Here is a 21676-nt window from a genome sequence, read left to right as displayed (position 1 = left end):
ACTTTAAATGCTTGTCTATAGAAATAGACCAACCAGCAAAGCCATGACATCACTTGTATTCTAGGCCACCAATGACAGAATTTGCCGTTTAGAATACTTCAAGAAAGAAAGACCAAAACAACTTTTGTCTTATACCCACCCGAATGTAGTACTGTCAGCTACAAATACCTCAAGCTTATCAGGATCATCCTCATCTTCAATACTTGGTGGCAAAATTAAGAAAATTATATCAATACAAAATGGAGAAAGCACAGCTTGTGTTCGTCCTAGCCCCTGCTATGGGCCACCTTGTATCGGCAGTGGAAGTAGCAAGGCTTCTTCTTAACCGTCATGACTTGCTTTCCATCACTGTCCTTGTCCTCAATCATTCTTCTGTCAACTCCGGAGTTCGTAACTACGTTGAGTCGCAAAGAGCTTCCTCTTCCACTATATCCAATAGTCTTCGATTCATTGACCTGCCCAAAGACGAGCATGAATCATTTAGTTTCTCTTCTCTCGCTGAGAGACAGAAACCCCATGTCAAAGAAGCTGTGTTGAAGATCACTCAGTCCGAGTCAAGCATCGACTCGCCTCAGCTGGCAGGTTTTGTTATTGATATGTTCTACACGCCAATGATAGATGTGGCCAATGAATTTGGTGTTCCGTCTTACATTTTCTTTACGTCGAGTGCAGCTTCTCTTGGTTTCATGCTTTATGTGCAGAAGATTCATGATGAAGAGAAATTTGATCCCGCTGAGTTCAAGGACTCAGATTCTGAGTTACCAGTGCCGAGTCTGGTAAACCCACTTCCTGCTAGGGTTATGCCTTCCCCAATGTTGAGCAAAAAGCAGCTTCCTCCTTTACTGGAAAATGCAAGAAGGTATGGAGAAGCTAAGGGTATTATAGTAAATACGTTCTTGGAGCTAGAATCCCATGCGATTGAGTCTTTCAAAATACCTCCTATTTATCCTGTAGGACCCATTTTGGATGTAAGGTCGGATGGAAGAAGCAATCACCAAGAAATCATGCAATGGCTTGATGATCAACCTCTGTCATCAGTTGTATTCCTATGCTTTGGGAGTATGGGAAGTTTTGGTGAGGATCAAGTGAAAGAGATAGCCTGCGCATTAGAGCATAGTGGTTATCGATTCTTGTGGTCCCTACGCCGACCACCGCCTCCGGGTCTCCTGGTATCTCCCAGTGACTATGAGGATCCACAAGAAGTCTTGCCTAAAGGTTTCTTGGATCGAACAACCAAGATTGGAAGGGTGATGGGGTGGGCTCCACAAGTGGCTGTCTTGGCCCATCCAGCCATAGGAGGATTTGTTTCACATTGTGGATGGAATTCTGTGCTAGAAAGCATATGGTTTGGTGTCCCAATTGCCACGTGGCCAATGTATGCAGAGCAACAGTTTAATGCATTTGAAATGGTGATTGAATTGGGATTAGCAGTGGAAATTAAAATGGATTATAGGAATGACAGTGGAATAATTGTGAATTGCGATGAAATAGAGAGAGGAATAAAATGTTTGATGGAGCATGATAGTGAGAAAAGAAAGAAGGTGAAGGAGATGAGTGAGAGGAGTAGAATGGCCTTAATGGACAGTGGATCTTCACACTTTTATTTAGGTAATCTAATTACAGATGTGATGGACAATTTAGGATAAAATAATTGTAAAAGTGCTGTTTCTCTTTGTAATATTGAGAATAAATCTCACATTATTATATGAATGATGTATGTACGTTAGATGTATTTAATAATAATTTCTTATACTTTATATTTTCATGATTTTAATTAATTTTGCTTAATTAAATTCGACAAATTTGATAAAATTCACAAATGTATACTAAGGCTTAAATACACTATATGCTAATTTTAAAATTAATTATTGTTAAATTTTACTAATTATTTTAAAAATAACTAAGCATAGAGTTTTTGAAATCTACAAATTAAACGTTCCATTTTCATTCGCATCCCATTTCTAAGACTAACCAAGATACCTACCATGGTATATTTGGTGGGAAGAATGAAACATATAAATAAAATCTATATATTTATTTATAAAAAATTTGATAATTTATTAATAAGTATCGTTATATAAATATAACATAATATATATATATATATATATATATATATATATATATATATATATATATATAGAAAATTAAAAGTCTTTATTCAGTGATGATTTAGGTAGGTAAAAGAGAATAATCTTATGAATAATAACCGATATTTTTTCTTTTTGAACGATTAAAGAAATCTTATGTAATGTTATGCTCTCAGAAACTTACTACCTTTATGGTTCGCAAACGAATTTAAATTACCAAATATAAATAGATAAAACTACAATAAATATAGACTTCGATTACACTTTTTTTAACATTTTGTACATGACGTTAAAGTAACAAATAATATTAAGGTAATATATTTAGACATTAAAAAAATATATAACGTAATAAATAATATACATAACATCATGCATGATAATACTGTAAATTTGTATGAAAGTGTTGTTAAAAACTTTAAATTATTGAGCTTTTGTAGATTACTATGTGCTTGTTAATGATTCATATTAATAGCATATTTTAAATTTTTAATAATATATAAAATATACTATTAAAGTCTAAATTTATTATAGCAGAAGAATGTTGCATTATTAAATTTTATTGATAAAAAATCATTATTTGTGCTTGAAAATTTAAAAGTTTTTACTAAAACAAATCAATGATCAATGTTATATTTTAAATTATCAAAGAGCCACAAAAACTACACTAAAGAGGAAAAAACTAGACTGTAATAATAATAATAATAATAATAATAATAATAATAATAATAATAATAATAATAATAATAAAGAGAATATAAACGCAATATTGATAGAAGAACATTAGATTCATTTGTAACAAACGCAAGTTAATTTTTTTTTTTTTTAAGTTGATCTTTTAATTGATATTAGAAAAACCAAATCAATATTTGCACTAGATATTAGATAACAATTAAGTTGTGATTCCTCAGAGCCAAATTCAATTGGTTTGACTTGAGTTTTGTTGCGATGCACCATCTTGTTCCTTTTGACACCCAACAATAGGGTTGAGCAGAATTCGGTTCAAACCGAAAAATCGAACTGAACCGAGCCAATTTGGTTCAATCGGCTCGGTTTTAAAATTAAATCAGTTCGGTTTGATTTTAAATTATAAAAATTTTGATTATTTCGGTTCGGTTCAGTTTTGAAGAGAAAAAAAATCGATTAAACCGAATCAAACCGAATAGTAATTTATATAGTCAAATCAAACTAATCGAACCGAATCGATTTTTGAATTGATTTATTTTTATGAAAAATTTATGAATTATATTTAATTTTATATATATTAATTGTTTAATTTCATTGATTAATGGTTATTAGGTTCAAACCAAAGTTAAAATTAGACCAAATAACTTGAAAATCAAGTCTAAATTCAAAAATCAATAAAAAATCAAACCGATCGGTTTAAATCGAACCGAACTGAAATAGAACGGTTCTGTTCTATTCGGTTTTTCATCTATTTCGGTTTGGTTCGGTTTCTAAAATTTACGGTTCGATTTTTATAATTTTATTTGGTTCGGTTCGGTTCAATTCGGTTTGAACCGAATGCTCACCCCTACCCAACAACCCAACAAGCCTCAAATCCATCAATAGTGGAGGAAGAAAAACCCTTCTCTTCCATGCACTTGACCTCATGTCCTTTCTCACAATTCTTAAACTCACAATACACAGTTGCAAGAATTAAGGGAAATATTTTTATCTACACCTATCTTGATTAATCAACAATTCAAGATATAAATGTATTGGTTTTTATCTATTTAATGTGCAGATACACCATATATAAAGAATTTTCAGTAAACAATGAACTAAGTCTACAGACAAAAATTTTCTGAGAAACAAAGCTGAGATCTTCTGTATTAAAATGGAAGTAAAATCTTTCTTTAAATTTTTTTAAAAAATTTTTTCAATCTATGTGTGATATTCACTCTCCATTCACTGACAATTGCAGGACCTTTTGCTTTTAAAATGAAAGTTCTGCATATCAGGCCGAAAAAATAAAAATTGGGTTGAATTGAATATAATAAAAAAAATATAGGGGTCAATTGAGCATTATTCCGCTTAAGATTTGATGGCCTTACCATTCATTTATTTTACATATCTCCCCACAAAGAAAGGCTGATTAGCTCTGCTAAATTTTTTGTTTTTAAAATTATATTTAATATATTATATTTATATAATATATAAAATATATTTATTAATAATTATAAATGTAATTAATAAGTATAAATCATAATTAAATAAATTTTATTAATAACTCAGCAAATTTTATTATTATTTTCAAGTTTAATAGTTTAAAATGAAAATATTTTATATAATATATTATATAAAATAATTAAACTTAGGAATGAATTTAAATAATTAATAAATTATTTTATAATTTTGTTTGACCCTTTCATAATATTTAAGTACTTTTTAAAATTTTAACTTTTTTAAGCTCATTTAACCAAGCATGCAAAATAAAAATAAAAAGGATAAGCTTCTAGGATTTCTCTTTTTATGGAACTCAGTCAAGTGTCTAAGGGAGGTGAGAAAAAAAAATGAAATTATATAATGAAACTGTAATTTGATGATAGAATAATTTATCTAAAATAATAAATTAATTTTTTTAATAAGTCATTAGTGGCTAAACCTAAGAAAATGTCTTCAATTTTTTTGACTAAAAATTCACTTACTTATTTAAAATAAAACAAGTCAATTCTCCCAATTATTATTATTTCTTTCAAAATTTGAATAATTTAAATTTATTTATATGTCACATTTTTTTTATTAATTTAACATTTTATATAAAATTAGGATTTTGCCATAGTTATAGTAGGGGTCAAATGACCCATTAATTTTTTTTTCCTATATATTATATATCATTAATTATCTAATTACTTATGTTGAGAATAATGTCTTTAATAATATTGATCATTAAGCAATTATTAAATGCTTACATGATATAAAAATTCATCGAGAATAGTTATAATTTTTTAATATTATTATTATATATAATAAAACATATATGTATATATTCAAATGAAATTTATTCCACTAACTTTTTGATCACAGCAGAAGGCAAAACCAAAGAAACGAAACAAACTAAATTACAGTGCATAAAATCAAGGCCAACTGGGAAACTACACAGAATCATGCAGAGGCAATTAATTATTTTCTTTATTAATTTAAGAAAATTACGTAAATTCAAACAGAAAGACTTTGTGATGCATCCATTATTTGTAATTATATTCAACCGAAAAATTCATCTATATTTAATTTATTATAAATTTAAACTATAAATACAGAAATTCCATTATTAAACTTGGACAAAAATATCTCATAGCCAACCTAATTATAGTCCCACACTTTAACTGCTCGTCTTTGTCTATATAAATAATAGACCAACCAGCAAAGCCATGACATCACTTGTATTCTTGGTCATCAAGATTAGAATTTTCCGTTTAGAATATTCGACAGAACTACCAGATGCTGCTGCTTCGCATTATTATTAAAATTACGGTTTTAAAAATTATTCCTTTTTAAATTTATTAATTAAAAATATTAAAAATTAAATTTAATTAATTTTAATTATAAAAATATTAAAATAATAAAATAATTTTTTTTAAATTAATTTTTTTTAATAATATTTAAAATAATATTTTTATTAAAAAAATAATTTCATCCTTCCATTGCAGAACAGTTTTTGTCTTGTACACAGCCACGTGTAGTGCTGCAGCTACAAATACCTCAATCTTATCATCATCATCGTCATCATCCTTTGTGCTTGCCTTTGGCACCAAAATTAAGAAAATTTTATCAATACTAAAATGGAAAAAGCACAGCTCGTGTTCATCCCCGCCCCTGCTAGGGGCCACCTTGTATCGGCGTTGGAAGCAGCAAAGCTTCTTCTTACCCGCTGTCACCAGCTTTCCATTACTGTCCTTATCCTCAGTCATTCTTCTATCAGCTCTAAAGTTCATAACTACGTTGAATCGCGGAGAGCTTCTTCCTCAACTATATCCAATCGTCTTCAGTTCATTGATCTGCCCGAAGACGAGACTGAATCATCTAGTTTCTCTTCTTTCTTTGAGAGACAGAAACTCCATGTCAAAGAAGCTGTGTTGAAGATCACTCAGTCTGAGTCAAGCGTCGACTCGCCTCAGCTGGCAGGTTTTGTTGTCGATATGTTCTGCACGACAATGATAGATGTGGCCAATGAATTTGGTGTTCCGTCTTACTTTTTCTTTACGTCCGGCGCAGCTTTTCTTGGTTTCATGCTTTATGTGCAGAAGATTCATGATGAAGAGAAATTTGACCCCACTGAGTTCAAGGATTCAAATTCAGAATTACCAGTGCCGAGTTTAGTAAGCCCATTTCCTGCTAGGGTTATGCCTTCTGCGATGTTGAGCAAAGTGTGGCTTCCTCGTTTACTTTACAACGCAAGAAGGTTTGGAGAAGCTAAGGGTATTATAGTAAATACGTTCTTGGAGCTGGAATCCCATGCGATTGAGTACTTCAAAATGCCTCCGGTTTATCCTATAGGGCCCATTTTGGATGTGGCGTCGGATGGAAGAAGCACTCACCAAGAAATCATGCAATGGCTTGATGATCACCCTCCATCATCAGTTGTATTCCTATGCTTTGGGAGCATGGGAAGTTTTGGTGAGGATCAAGTGAAAGAGATAGCATATGCATTAGAGCATAGTGGTCATCGATTCTTATGGTCCCTTCGCCAAACACCATCATCTGTGGGTCTCCTAAAATCTCCTAGTGACTACGAGGATCCACAACAAGTCTTGCCCGAAGGTTTCTTGGATCGAATGGGTGGAATTGGAAAGGTGATAGGGTGGGCTCCACAAGTGGCTGTCTTGGCACATCCAGCCATTGGAGGATTTGTTTCACATTGTGGATGGAATTCTATACTGGAGAGCATATGGTTTGGTGTCCCAATTGCCACTTGGCCAATGTATGCAGAGCAACAGTTTAATGCCTTTCAAATGGTGACAGAGTTGGGATTAGCAGTGGAAATTAAAATGGATTATAGGAATGACAGTGGAATAATTGTGAATAGTGATGAAATAGAGAGAGGAATAAGGTGTTTGATGGAGCATGATAGTGAGAAGAGGAAGAAGGTGAAGGAGATGAGTGAGAGGAGTAAAATGGCCTTAATAGATGGTGGATCTTCATACTTTTGGTTAGGTAATCTAATAAAAGATGTGATGGACAATTTAGCATAAAATAGTTATAATAAAGTTTTTATTTTTATATACAGTTAATTAATTTATTTTCACACATTTACATTTTCTTGAATTTAATTATGCTTTATTAAATCCTACAAATTTGATAAGATATAATTGAATAAATAAAAAAAAATCTTTAAAAAAGAATTTATTGAATTTTATTATATTTGATTTCTATTTCTTTAGAAATGAAATTTTTTACACTATAATGCTAAAAACATTCAATAGAACTTGAGATCTTACATCTCTATGCTACACTATAGTACTTCTAAGAAAAAATAGAGCATTGAAGACTGAATTTGTAAGCTAAAAGCATTGCACTTGTGAAAGTTGTTTTCTTTCCAAGCTAAAATTTTCTGTTTACATTTTAGGCACAATTTCGCCAATGCAGTTTCAGTAAGCAAGGTAATATTCATTGGCAATGGGTTTTCTAAGAGCCCTTTCCCATAAAAGAGCAGAAACCAAAACCAAATATTTAAATATTTCTGCTTTCTATATTGACAAGTCAATGCAAAACCTTCTATCAATCCACTTTCTGAGAAATTGCTTGACGTTTTCAGTAGAATATTGGAATAGCTTCCCTACAAATAAACATGACCTCAGTCTGAGTTGATCTAGTGATTTAACAGCTCGGATCAGATCATAATCGTTTAGAGAAAAATCAATATTGGCTTCTCACTTCTTGAATCTTGAATCAACGGTTTAATTTAATTTGAACTAAACCTTTTTATTTAAAAATAATAAAAAGTTTTATTATTTAAAAATAATAAAAAGTCGAAATTAAAGCCAAAGCCATCATAATCAACATCGAATTGATTAACTGGGAATAGGCCTTGGCCCTCTCTACTTACAAAGAGAGTGCCTACTTCCCTCCCCCAACTATGGCGGTCAATGATCATGTGCCTGGCCGCTGTAAGTAGTTCAAAAGTCAAAAGTAAACGTTTACAAGAATATATTAATCCACCAAACTATATATATATATTTTAATCTTTTTGTCAACGTTTCTCTCTTGACAGCTTGTATTGTAAATGCAATCTTCATCCAACTAGCCTAGATTATCTTCTTGATTGCTTGTTCAGTTCTTGTTTTACAGGTCTTTCCATTTGAGAATTTGACAAGGAACCTAAACGTCTTATACATCAAGTTAAACCATGCTAAACTTGGTCTCTGCTCTTGTATTGATATTGCTCTGTTACCTTCCTTCTCTTCACCATGCTTGCAGCCAGTTTGATCGTCAATCTCTTTTGTCATTCTCTCTCAACATCTCATCTTCCCCACCATTGAATTGGTCGGTATCCGCTGACTGTTGCTCGTGGGAAGGGATTGGCTGTGATGCTGATGGGAAAGTAACCAGTCTATGGCTGCCTTCAAGAGGCCTAATTGGTGTTTTCCCCTCATCTGTCTGGAACCTGAAACTTCTCTCTCAACTCAATCTATCCCACAATCGATTCTCTGGTTCTCTTGTCAGTGATTTCTTTTTGTCCTTGGATGCACTTGAGACTCTTGATTTGAGTAACAACCTCCTTGATGGTGAATTGCCATCCTTCTTTCCATCCAAGTATATTAAGATGATAGACTTATCCAGTAACAATTTTCATGGGGAAATCCCTTCTACTTTCTTCCAGCTAGCTGCAAACTTGGTCGGTTTTAATGTCAGTGACAACAGCTTTACAGGATCTATTCCTTCCTCCATCTGTCTCAATTCTTATGTGCCTGTCAAGCTTCTTGATTTCTCCTACAATGATTTTGGTGGTCTAATACCCAACACCCTTGGGCAGTGTTCCCAACTTCAGGTTTTTCGGGCAGGTTTCAACAATCTTTCAGGACCACTTCCCCAGGACATATTCCAACTTGTCTCCCTTCAAGAAATCTCTTTACCTTCAAATGGCCTCTCCGGACCCCTAAGCCCTGGCATCATCAAACTGACCAATATCAAAATTCTTGAGCTCTATGGTAATCAGTTGACTGGTTTCATCTCTCCTGATATTGGTAAGCTTTACAACTTAGAACAATTGCTCCTACATATCAACAATCTCACAGGCCCGCTTCCTGCATCCCTTGCCAACTGTACCAACCTTGTCACTTTGAATTTACGATTCAACAACTTAGAAGGAGATCTTGTGGCATTTAATTTCTCTAAACTTGTCAAGCTTCGTATCCTTGACCTTGGTAACAATAAGTTTACTGGCAGCTTGCCACCGACCCTTTATTCATGCTGGTCACTGACAGCAGTGAGATTGAGCTTTAACAAGTTTGAAGGACAAATTTTGCCCAAGATAGTTGGTCTGAAATCTTTGTCCTTCCTCTCACTTTCTCACAACAATTTAACCAATGTCACTGGTGCAATGAGTGTACTGAAGAGATTGAAGAGCCTCCGAATTCTCCTACTCTCAAAGAATTTTTGGAATGAATCAATGCCAAATGATGACAAAATAGGACAATCAGATGGATTTCAAAATCTCGAAGTCCTCGCTTTAGGTGGTTGCCTCCTCAGAGGTGAGATACCAGCGTGGCTAGCTAAGCTCCAGAAGCTACAGGTCTTGGACCTATCATTCAACCAGATCATCGGTTCAATTCCCACTTGGTTAATAAGTCTACCAAGCCTTTTCTACATAGACTTGGGTAATAACTTCATATCAGGTGAATTTCCCAGGGATCTCAACTTATTGCCATCATTGGCATCAGCGGTGGCACACTACGAACTGGATACAACCTATCTAGAGGTGCCTGTCCTTGTCAAGACCAAGAATGCTAACTATCAGCAATACATTAAGCTCTCGCACCTACCACCAGCAATATACATGAGCAACAACAGCCTTAGGGGCAATATCCCTGTCGAGCTTGGCCAACTGAAGTTCCTTCATGTGTTGGATCTGAGTGACAACAACTTCTCTGGAAGCATTCCCAATGAACTTTCCAAATTGACCAACTTAGAGAAGTTGGATCTCTCTGCAAACCATCTAACTGGTGAAATCCCTGCATCATTAAAAGGACTAAATTTCTTGTCTTCATTCAGTGTCGCGGACAACAATCTTGAAGGACCTATACCTTCAGGAGGCCAGTTTGACACTTTTCCTGCCTCTAGTTTCTTGGGCAATCCAGGATTGTGTGGTTCAATTGTACAGCATTCTTGTTCTGATCAACCACAAATTACCAATCCTATTCCTGAAGAATCCTCAGAAAACACAGTTGTTTTTGGACTCATTGCTGGACTAGCTTTTGGATTTGTTGTTGGATCTACCACTGGGTTACTTTACCCCATCCACAGGCTAAAGTTCCTGCAGAAGTTAATTGGGTTCCTTCATCCAAATGAACACAGAAAGTCATCCATATCACCTTTGTATGCCTCTTCATAAAGCTGAATTCCATTTATACATATGGTAGGAAAAGGATTTGATAGCTCAAGATGTTAGATCATTTTGAAGATGCTCATCTATCCACATGCCTGTGTGCATATATCTGTATAAGTCTGTACAAGTGTGCAGGATTCAAATGTTAGAGTTACTACTAGGATATGTATTGTGAGCTGAGCAAGTTTCAGCAAAGGCATTTTAAGAAATGATATCTCAAAATAAACATCGTTTCTGTACAAAATTACAAAAAACATGTAACAAATCCATGAATAATAAAGCGCAATTCTGATGTTAGACAGCCACAGTGACGATACTATGTGTGAACAGAGCCTTTTATTAGTATGCTATGATAGTGACATCCATTATCAGGAAAAAAAATTAGGAAGCAAAGAAAATTCAATTAGGAAGCAAAGAAAATTCAATTAGGAAGATGCAAAGAAAAAGCTCTCTCACTTTATCTATATATTTGTTTCATTCATCAGTCATCATCATAAACTCCGCCTAAGTAGTTTGTGCTTAGCCGGTCCCAAGTCCGAATAGAGGAGGGTTGCAGTAGGTGACAACCAGCCTAAAAATTTCGTCACATCTTATGATATGGATTTAAATGATATAAACGTTGGGGCGTCCTCTATTTACAACGCGCTACATCGGAGCTCGGGTGTAGTGAGAAATATGCAAAGGTGTAGAGCGTTCACCGAAAACGACCCGCTATGCCGGCTCCTGGGTGTGGTGTTAAATGAGCAAGGGTTCCCACATCATAGACGGGTGTGGGTAAAGAAGTTAGTCCGTAGGACAAATAGTAGAACAAATAGTAGAATAGAATACCAGATAGGCATAGAGAACAATAGAAGATATCATAGAAGGAGATTAATTAGGAAGGAACATGATAGGAGAATAATCATGGTTAGTACTTGGAATATTGGATCACTTATAGGAAAATTAATGGAGCTTGTGGATACCTTGGAAAGGAGAATGATGAATATTGCTTGCATTCAGGAGACTAAATGGGTACGTGAGAAAAGTAAGAAAGTTGGTAATTCAGGGTACAAACTGTGGTTTATCGGAAAGGAGAGTAATAAGAAAGGTGTGGGCATAATCATAGACAGGACGTTGAAAGATGTTGTAATAGCTGTGAAAAGAGTAGGAGATAGAATTAAACTAGTAAAGCTAGTACTAAAAGGAGAAACAATAAATGTAGTTAGTGCTTATGCCCCACAAATAGGACTAGATAGTGAGAGTAAACAAAAGTTTTGGGAAGATATGAATGATCTAATGCAAAGCATACCGAATGAAGAGAATGTTTTTATCGGTGGAGATTTGACTAGACATGTAGGAAGTGATAGGCAAGGCTATGAGAATGTTCATGGAGGTTTTGCGTTTAGCAACCGAAATGAGGAGGGAAAAAATATTCTGGATTTTGCTATGGCATACGACCTAATACTAGAAAATACCTACTTTATAAAAATAGAGTCACATTTAGTGACTTTCAAAAGTGGGCAACATAGAAGCCAAATTGATTTTCTCTTAACCAGGAAGACAAATAGAGCTCTATACAAGGATTGTAAGGTCATTCTGGGAGAGGTTTTAACAAGTCAACATTGGTTAATGGTCTTGGATGTCAAGTTTAGGAACAATTCAAGTAAGATTAGAAGAAATAGTGTAGCTCGAACAAAGTGGTGGGAGTTCAAAGGAGTAAAGCAAGTGAAGTTAAAAAATGAGCTTCTCGAGTCCGAAGCATGGAAGCTGTATATGGAGGCCAATGATATGTGAATACAGATGACATTAAAGATTAGAGAAGTAGCTAGAAAAGTACTTGGAGAGTCTAGAGGACATGGACCATCCTCAAAAGAGAGATGGCGATGGAATGAGGAAGTATAAAAGACAGTGAAGAGAAAGAGATAATGGTATAAGAAATTACCTAAGTGTGATAATAATAAGACATATGAACAGTACAAGATAGCAAAAAAAGTATTAAAAAAGGCAGTTAGTCAAGCAAGAGCGCAGGCCTTTGAAAAGTTATATGAAAAACTTGGAACTAAATAAGGAGAGAAAGATATTTATAGATTAACAAGGAGGAGAGAAAAGAAATGTCAAGATCTCAATCAAGTTAGGTGCATTAAGGATAAAGAAGGAAAAATGTTGGTGAAAGATGAGGACATTAAAAAAAGATGGAGAAATTATTTTGATGATCTCTTTAATAATAGTTAAAATGGTAATAGCATGAATATAGACTACAGAACAATAGAAAAGAATATGAATTATACTAAAAGGATTAGATCTTTAGAAGTAAAGGAAGAACTTAAGAGAATGAAAGTGAGTAAAGCCTATGGACCTGATGGAATACCAATTGAAGTGTGGAAGTGTTTAAGAGATATGGGAGTGGCATGGTTAACTAAATTGTTTAATAAGATTCTAAATTCAAAGAAAATGCCTGATGAATGGAGGAGGAATATTTTAGTACTTATTTTTAAAAAATAAGAGAGACATACAGAGTTACTCAAACTATATGGGAATTAAACTCATGAGCCATACTATGAAGTTGTGGGAGAGAGTTGTGGAACATTGACTACGTTATGATACTTCTATCTCTCCCAATCAATTTGGCTTCATGCCTGGTCGTTCAACTATGGAAGCGATCTTTTTCATCAGAAGCTTGATGGAGAAATATAGAGATACGAGGAAAGATTTACACATGATTTTTATCGATTGGGAGAAAGTTTAGGATAGCGTTCCAATAGATGTCTGAGAGTGTTAGAACAAAAATGGGTATCTATTAGGTACACACAAGTATTGAAAGACATGTATGAAGGAGTAACTACTATTGTGCGCACAGTGGGAGGGAATACAAGAGATTTTCCTATTTCAGTTGGATTACACTAAGGTTCAACTGTAAGCCCTTACCTTTTTACACTAGTTTTAGATGAACTAACGAAACATATACAAGAGAGTATCCTTTGGTGCATGATGTTTGCGGATGATATAGTTCTGATAGATAAGACGCAAGAAGGAGTTAATAGAAAGCTAGAGCTTTGGATAAGTACTCTAGAGTCAAAGGGCTTTAAGTTAAGTAAAATGAAGACAGAATACATGTATTGCAAGTTCAGTGAAGGCCGAACTGGTGATAGGGAAGGAGTTAGTTTAGATGGAGTGATACTGTCCCAAAGTAATCACTTTAAATATCTTGGCTCAGTCCTTCAAGTAGATGGGGGATGTAAGGAGGATGTGAGTCATAAGATTAAAGCCGGATGGTTGAAGTGGAGACGTGCCACAAGAGTTTTATGTGATCGCAAGATTCCCAATAAGTGGAAAGGAAAATTTTAGCGTACAGCTATACGACCAGCCATTTTATATGGTAGTGAGTGTTGGGCACTGAAGGAGTCGTGTGTGTTTAAGATAAGAGTTGTGGAGATGAGAATGTTAAGGTGGATGAGTGGCCATACTAGACTAGATAAAGTCCGTAATGAGAGTATTAGAGAAAAGGCAGGAGTAGTACCAATTGAGGATAAGTTGAGAGAAGGGAGATTGAGGTGGTTTAATCATGTGAAGCGTAGACATACGGAGGCTTCCAGTTAGACAAGTAGAGCACGTTAGGGTAGAGGATAGAAAGAAAAGAAGGGATAGACTTAAACTGACTTAGAGGAGAGTAATACAGCATGACCCAGAAGCATTACACATTTCCGAGAATTTAACCCAAAATCGTTTAGAGTGGAGAAAGAGAATCCATATAGCTGACCTCAAATTTTTTGGATAAAGACTTAGTTGAGTTGAGTTAAGTTTATCAGTCATCATCATAGAAATGTCTTATCACTACCAGTAAAGTAAATGTTTATGCAAGAACCCAAACTACAAGGAAAAGGAACCTAACAGAATTTATCCACCTGCCTTTAAGCATTTTCAATGCAATGTCTCTTTCCAGTCAATAAACATTGTCTATGCATTAGGCTACCTGCTCATGCCACGGTTTCCAAGCCCTCTATACACTTCTCTCCCATCTCCTCCTTCCTTTTTTGAATCAATTTAATTCTACTAATTGCAATTCCTGCAACAGCATCATAATGAAGTATGGTAAGGCCATGCATCATAGCTGCCCTCAGGCAGTGCCTTCCTTTCTGCTATCCATATGATATTAGGTAGTAGATTATCCTGCAATTTTTTATGGGCTGATTTAAGCTAAACATCATTCCTTCCCCATGGAACAAAGTGTGTGTTGATCAATAGTTCCAAAAACCTAGGCTATTAGAAATGTGTGAAAAATCTTATATCTTGCACATATTTTGATACAGACTTTACACAGACAATCAAACTTAGAGTTCCCATGACATGTTGAAGAAAGGGTGTTATGATTCAAGTCTTCTTGTAAAATCACTTCTAATGAGAATGACATACATCCAAGTATGGTGGGTGGGGCCAAGTACCTGGCCTAGGCAAGTATTTTCCCAACCCCAAGTCCATGACACAACTTTGGATAGACATGAAGGATCAATTCATTACTGTTAAAGGCTTAATAACTTCATGTTAATGAAGAGGAAGAAGAAGAAGATAACAATCACAAGATACAATGATCTCAGCATGGATAAAATAAGCTCAGTTAGTATGCTGCACAAAAGACATTGAATATGAAAGATATAAATGATTCAGCTTATAAAGCCAATAAGGTTTACCTTAAAAGCTCTACATTTTTTTTTTTAATGTTTCCTTATTTTGGAAAAGGTCCAGCAATTATTTGCAGCTACAAAAGTAAGCTGTTAGGATCAATATACTTGGATTTATTAACTTCCTCTGTCTGCTACCAATGTAAGCGAGGTTAAGTATTTCTCTAAATATTCCAACGGCAAAATCTCTTTTATACATTATGATATAAAATTTACAGAAAATTTTTTCTAGTACTTAAAGTACAATGAATTCTCACTCTGAATTTTCTTTTTACGGAAAGTTCCTGTGAGCATTAAGCAAATAACGGAAAATGTGAAACTTTTGAAGTATTGAAAACCTGTGCGAGTGTTTAAAACTCTTCGAAAAACCTGCAAAAGTGCATAATAATCAAGCTTGGAATGTGTTACCTAGCAGACCTGTAATGCACTTTGAAACAGAAAATGGGGATAGAAAGAAATAGAAATAGACCGGGTTGAGAAAGGAAATAGAAAGGGGAGAAAATTCAGAAAGAATATAGAGAAGAAGAAGAGAGATATTTCTTGTATTTCATTCTGAAATGAGTGATTGCAGGTACTCTTTCTATTTTTATGCTACTTCTAGCTCGTAACTGCTTCTATCAGTTATAACCACCCTTCCATATTTAACTGCAATACTAGCTTTTCCCTCCATAACCCTCTCTCATAACATTTCCCACTCCTTTAAATCATTCTTGTCCTCAAGAATGAAGAAAGGAACCACAATCAGCAAACGTATTGCAATTATAGACCACATGCTACCAATAGAACAAGTAATGAATTGAGATATTCAAAACTATTATCCTGCATTCTATAACTAGAGAGTCATGTGGTAACAAACAGTTGCAGCAAGGCCTAATTTTCTTCCTATGCCTTTTCCTTATTTCAAACTCATTCTCCTTGAGCAGTAAGCAGTAAAGGAGTGCAGTATCTCAAAGAAGACATTTTCTTTCTCTGTCCTTTCCTGATTTCAAACTCATTCTCTTTGAGTTTCATATGATTACATGATCTCAATTCAAATAAAATACCACCAAGATCCCAATACTTTTCTTCTTCAAAAATTTCCATGTTTCTTCGTTTAATCAAAACATTCTCAGGAAGAGAAACATCCTTTTGATTCCCTGAAATTTTCTCTTCAAATTTTTGTTCCACAAACACTTGATAGTGCGTATTAACTAGTTGCTGAATACCAAGAGCAAGTGTATCTCTGGAAATAGAAGCTATAGGAACCCTATCAGTACCCTGTTGGAAATAATTCTCATCCAATGAAGGCAAAACCCTCTCCATTCTCACCATTAAATCTTCAAATTTGTCTTGATCATCATCAACAGACCATTCTTGTCTAATTTTCATAAATTCCTCAACAATATCCTCCAATCCTTGTTCCCCAAATCTTTTGCACAGATCTGCCTCAAACTCTTCCCAATACTGCCTGAGTCTTCCCCTAATCCAGTTATGATACCAAGCATCAGCCTTGTTAATCAAATATTGCAACCCTCTTTTCCTTTGGAACTTCATAGACCTCAAAATATTGACAACATTTCCTAATCCAAGCTCTCGGATCTCCCCTTTCAAAGGCCACCAACTCAATTTTAGGAAGCATTTTCTGGAATTTTTTTGAATCAACTGCAGAACTGAAACTACTTGAACCCCCATTCTGCCATTAACCAACTCTTTTGGAATAGGTAACAATCCTTTCCCACTTCTCAAATCAGAATCTTTTTCTACAAGATCCACTGCTTTACCCTTGCTTCCAGCAATTTTCCCACAGCAGCAGCCAATCCTTCCACTGTAGTCGCCAATCCCTCAATTGCTTGTTTACATTCCACAGCATTTTTATTAGATTCCTCAACATTCTTGTTAATTTCCTCCCTTATCTGTTCCATATCCACTATGAGTTTCTCCACATCCCTTCTGGTATCTTGAGAATCCCCATGAAGAACCCTAACTTGTCCCACCAGATCTGCCAGCCTTACAGCCTCTGGACCCAGCACAGCAGACCTAGTCATGCCTTGCAACCCTCAACAACCCAATTCTAGGTCAAGCCCACCCACACACAAGGACTGATAGAGAAATTGGAAATGGAAACCCTAAAAGATAAATATGAGAGAAAGATTAGTTGAAAGGAGAAACAGAATTAAAGGAAGAATCAGAGAAAAGAGAAGAAACAGAAAGATATCTGTTGTATTAATTCTTGATATTTGCTGGAATTTCGAAAGTTAGGGTTTTGGAATCCTGACAAAGCAGAAATGAAAGGACAAAGAGATTAAAAGAAGTTAGAGAGAAAAGACAGGAGATCTTTGCAGAGAAAGAGAGAGTAAAAAGATTGCTATTTCAAATATTTTCTGGAATTTCTAGAGTTTCAAGAAAGAAAGAAGAAACAAGAAAGTAAAAAGAAGCTCAAGAAAGTAAGAAGAAGAATAGAAAGACAAGCAGAAGAAATCTGGCTAGCCACTTCAAGCTATGATACCAACTGTTATGTAGCAGACCTGTTATGCACTTTGAAACAGAGAACAGGGATAGAAAGAAATAGAAATAGACTGGGTTGAGAAAAGAAATAGAAAGGGGAGAAAATTTAGAGAGAATATAGAGAAGAAGAGGAGAGATACTTCTTGTATTTCATTCTTGAATGAGTCATTACAGGTACTCTTTCTATTTTTATACTCCTAGCTAGTAACTGCTTCTATCAGTTATAACTGCCCTTCCAAGACATATGTAACTGCAATACTAGCTTTTCCCTCCATAACCCTCTCTCATAACAGAATGCCGACACATACAAGAGAAGAAAAGCTTTCTAAATCTATTTCCTTTTTATTTGACAAGTCACAGCTGAACACAAGTAATAGCAAGCTTTCTTACAAAAGGAAAAAGAGAAAAACAGGGAAAATTTTTACATTTTAATGCATAAAGAGTATATGAAATATTGAAAATTACATAGTGATTTCCTATGAATTTTCTTTCTACAGAGAGATTCTATACATGGTCCTATTTTTGGGTAACAACATCCTAAGCAAAGATAAAAATTCAAAAAGAAAAAAAAAAATCTTCAATTACAAGGCAGTTGTTGATTCCCAATTGTCCTTTTGCATCTATTTTCTCGATGTTCAAACTTTACTCAATGCATCCCTGGATTGGTAGTAAAAATTCAAAGCTTCAATTACACTAATAAGTCACATAAGCCATTTTTGATGTATCAGAACATAAAGCATCCATGTTTATGATACATACTGTCAGAAATTAGCAGGCTCAGACACTAGCGCCCTTAACTTGAGGTCCTTGGACATGAATCACATGCTAACTGATATCCATTTCATTGATTCAAGAATTCTTATATCAGTCCATTTTCACTAAAAAAGATTCTCTTGAATCAACTGAAGGAATGATTTGTATATAAATATTGCTCCATTTTCCTACATCCATTTAGGCAATGCTTACCTGAGCATGTCTCCACTATTCAATTGTGGAAAACTCAGTGCTGGGGAGATGGTGAAGCCATCACCAAAAGATGAAGGATGGCTAAGAGGCATCGGCCGATCAGGAACAGGCGGAACTTCAATGTCTCCTTCCAACATTTTCAGAGCGTCCGATATAGTAGGCCTTAAGGCCACCATCACATGGGCACACAAAATCCCAACAAGCACAAACCTCTCCATTATGGCCCTTGGATTCGAATTTGAAAACTCCCCATCTCTCAGCAAAGAAACATCCAAGGCATCTTCTACTTTTCCAGCTTTCATCAATGACCAAACCCAATCAGTGATCAAAAAAGCTCGTGGCGACCCTGATGAAGACAAATCAAGAGCTTTTCTCCCACACATTATCTCCAAAACAACAATCCCAAAGCTATAAACATCACTTTTCTCAGTCAGTTGCCCATAAAGAGCGTATTCAGGAGCCAAGTATCCATGAGTTCCGGCCACTCTTGTGGTGAGATGAGACTGACCTTCCCTACTCTGCTTTGCCAACCCAAAATCAGCCACTCTTGCTCTCATATCAGCATCTAACAATATATTTGTTGCCTTGATATCTCTATGATATATTGCAGGCTTCACTCCATAGTGCAAATAAGCTAATCCCTTTGCCACATCCAAAATTATGCTCTTCCTTTGAGGCCACGTCAAGAGTTTCTTCCCCGTTTGATCATCAAATGCTGGAAACAGATGATCATCAAGATTCCCGTTGGGCATGTAATCATAAACAAGATACCTTTGACACCCTTGCTCAGTATAATTTTCGTCTTCAACTACACAACATCCTCTAAGAGACACCAAATTCCGGTGCCTCAAATTACTAATAATCTCAACTTCATTGCAAAATTCTGCATTACCTTGAATATCAGATTCTATAATCCTCTTAACAGCTACCGTTGTCCCATCAGACAAAATTCCCTTGTAAACCAAACCAAACCCTCCTCTACCAATAAAATTCTTCTGTGAAAAGTTTTCTGTTGCTTTCTCAAGATCATGAATCTTGAACCAAGTTGATCCAGTATTAGGCCTCAGTCTTGGCCTAGACCCTTGTTCCTCCAAATCAGAGGGAAAACTAGAATTATTTTTCTTCCTCCGTTTCTCATCATACCAAAAATATAATCCTAACAAACTGGACATGACCAAAATAGCAACACCAGCACCAGTCAAGCCAAAAACAAGAGCAGAGTGACCTTTATTAGATGAATCCGTATTAGATACCAAGTCCAACCCAAATATACATGTCACAGCACCATCACTTTCGGGACCAAACTCATTGACAATACCAGCAGCATAAAGAACTGTAAAGTAAAAACAATCTGTAGCATGAGATTTATTACCATCAATTAATATCAAGTCAGATTGGACTTTAAACCCAGCTGCCACACATGCACTGCAAGATGTAAGATCAACAAGATCAGGCCTGCAATCCGAGTCAAGCACAGTTGAATTACCCAATTTAGCAACCCAATCCCGAGCAGTCTGCACATGGGCACATAAATTAGGAGTTAAGACAAACTCCATAGGATCAAAACAGCGAGACACAATATCATCAGGAAAAGAAAGAGAGCTGAGCTTTGTTTGATAATCTTGAAGACAAGAAACAGAGGTGTTTAAGCTGGGAAGCTGAAAGAGAGAGGTTTCATTGAGATGCTGAGCAAGGCCTACCCCAAAGAGGTGAAGAAGGTTGGTGCAACATGGATCCTTATTGGTCATGTCATTTTGGAGATTGGCAGTGTTATTTTTGGATGGCTGGTAATTTTGGCAAGAAGATTTGTTCCATGGGATTCTCAAGACATAATTAAGGTCCATGGGACATTGGGATGACAAATTATTTTGGGAAAGAGGACGAGAAGTGATAGCTGCTCCATGGGCAGGGGAGATAATAGCAAAAAGAAAGAGAAACAAGAGAAGTAAATCAAGTTTGCCCATTTCTATGCTTAGACTCGAGATTTTGGTTGGCTTATGTACTGGCTAATGGATTCTGGGTTCAGGATTCTGAATTCTGGTTTGCAATATGTGCAAGTTAGAGAAGGGAATCATCTAGACCGGAAAAGAGGCACTTTTGGGTTGAATGCTCATATTGGAGCTTGTGAAATGATGGGAAATGATAATCCTGCTTTGGTCAAACTCTTTCTCTCTCTCTTCCGTTAATCTAACATATTCAGAGCTCTGGCTGCTGCTGGCTTGCAGTTGCTATCACAGAAAGTTGGAATCAAATGTGCGGTGCGTGTAAACAACGCGATAAGAAGAGTGGGCTTTGATGGCACGCGCTGAGCATGGGAGTTGGAGAAGGGCTCCACATGAAGACATTAGAGACCTTCGTGCGCACTTCAGTCCTTGTCTTATTCCAGACCTTATCATTTGACTCATTTCCGTTTTGCGGTTGAGAAAATTATTATTTAATTATATTTTAACAAATTAATTATTTAATTTTTTTAAATTACATTATTTAGCTTTTAATTTTTAATCAATAAACTATTTGTATCAATATTAATCATTGCTCTGGTGTTTATTTGGCTTAACTGTTAAAAATAACTAATAATTTTTAGTTAATAATAGTTATTGTTAACTTATGACTCACAACTAGTTAATAATAATTTATTTATATTAATTATTTAATAAAATTATATTTAATTATCATTATTAATATATATAAAATAATTAATTGATATATATAAAATAATTAATATATATAATTTATTTTATTATAAATATAAAATTATAAATTTATTATATTATATTATTTATTTATCATTAAAATAAATAAATATATAATTATTGATGTATTATATTATATTTTTTATTATTAAAATAAAAAATAATTAAATAACTTGAAAAATGTAATAATAAAATAATAATAATTATTATTATTGATAAAGAAAAATCTTATAATTTTAAATT

General features: G+C 34.8%; 4 protein-coding genes across 6 annotated transcripts; 3 read left to right on the top strand and 1 right to left on the bottom strand.

The window, feature by feature from the left end:
- Positions 1 to 110: 110 nt before the first annotated feature.
- LOC131182224 (anthocyanidin 3-O-glucosyltransferase 2-like) lies at positions 111 to 1657 on the top strand. Its single transcript, XM_058151072.1, has one exon. The coding sequence runs from the start codon at positions 240 to 242 to the stop codon at positions 1644 to 1646; it is 1407 nt and encodes a 468-aa protein (XP_058007055.1). The 5' UTR covers positions 111 to 239; the 3' UTR covers positions 1647 to 1657.
- A 4155-nt stretch (positions 1658 to 5812) lies between these two features.
- Positions 5813 to 7312, top strand: LOC110658723 (anthocyanidin 3-O-glucosyltransferase 1). The gene has a single exon (XM_021816451.2). It carries the CDS (start codon positions 5873 to 5875, stop codon positions 7280 to 7282), a length of 1410 nt encoding a protein of 469 aa, XP_021672143.2. The 5' UTR covers positions 5813 to 5872; the 3' UTR covers positions 7283 to 7312.
- A 795-nt stretch (positions 7313 to 8107) lies between these two features.
- LOC110658722 (receptor-like protein 3) lies at positions 8108 to 10861 on the top strand. The gene has a single exon (XM_021816450.2). It carries the CDS (start codon positions 8437 to 8439, stop codon positions 10639 to 10641), a length of 2205 nt encoding a protein of 734 aa, XP_021672142.1. The 5' UTR covers positions 8108 to 8436; the 3' UTR covers positions 10642 to 10861.
- Positions 10589 to 20910, bottom strand: LOC110658721 (probable receptor-like protein kinase At1g11050). Of its 3 annotated transcripts, XR_002495625.2 has the most exons (3): positions 18741 to 20910; positions 18534 to 18603; positions 18174 to 18431 (listed from the first exon to the last, which is right to left on the bottom strand). XR_002495625.2 is itself a non-coding variant. In XM_058151071.1 (2 exons), exons 1-2 carry the CDS (start codon positions 20702 to 20704, stop codon positions 10715 to 10717), a joined length of 2004 nt encoding a protein of 667 aa, XP_058007054.1. In that variant the 5' UTR covers positions 20705 to 20910; the 3' UTR covers positions 10589 to 10714. The 3 variants fall into 3 exon arrangements, 2 of the variants coding, with proteins under 2 accessions (XP_058007054.1, XP_021672141.2); XM_058151071.1 differs by lacking the exons at positions 18174 to 18431; positions 18534 to 18603 and adding an exon at positions 10589 to 10754; XM_021816449.2 differs by having other exon boundaries at positions 18174 to 18603.
- Positions 20911 to 21676: the final 766 nt, after the last annotated feature.

Source organism: Hevea brasiliensis, chromosome 8 (assembly GCF_030052815.1).
Source record: "Hevea brasiliensis isolate MT/VB/25A 57/8 chromosome 8, ASM3005281v1, whole genome shotgun sequence".
In the NCBI taxonomy this organism is placed as follows: domain Eukaryota; kingdom Viridiplantae; phylum Streptophyta; class Magnoliopsida; order Malpighiales; family Euphorbiaceae; genus Hevea; species Hevea brasiliensis.
The sequence above is the reverse complement of the archived record's forward strand: the minus strand, read 5'-3'. Positions and strand labels throughout refer to the sequence as shown.

Bases quoted from the DNA above. Each gene is read 5' to 3' on its own strand.
- LOC131182224 (XM_058151072.1), top strand. From the start codon at position 240: ATGGAGAAAGCACAGCTTGTGTTCGTCCTAGCCCCTGCTATGGGCCAC.
- LOC110658723 (XM_021816451.2), top strand. From the start codon at position 5,873: ATGGAAAAAGCACAGCTCGTGTTCATCCCCGCCCCTGCTAGGGGCCAC.
- LOC110658722 (XM_021816450.2), top strand. From the start codon at position 8,437: ATGCTAAACTTGGTCTCTGCTCTTGTATTGATATTGCTCTGTTACCTT.
- LOC110658721 (XM_058151071.1), bottom strand. From the start codon at position 20,704: ATGGGCAAACTTGATTTACTTCTCTTGTTTCTCTTTCTTTTTGCTATT. The intron at 10,755-18,740 runs GTAAGCATTGCC...ACACTTGTACAG, and splicing joins AATAGTGGAGACATGCTCAG to ACTTATACAGATATATGCAC.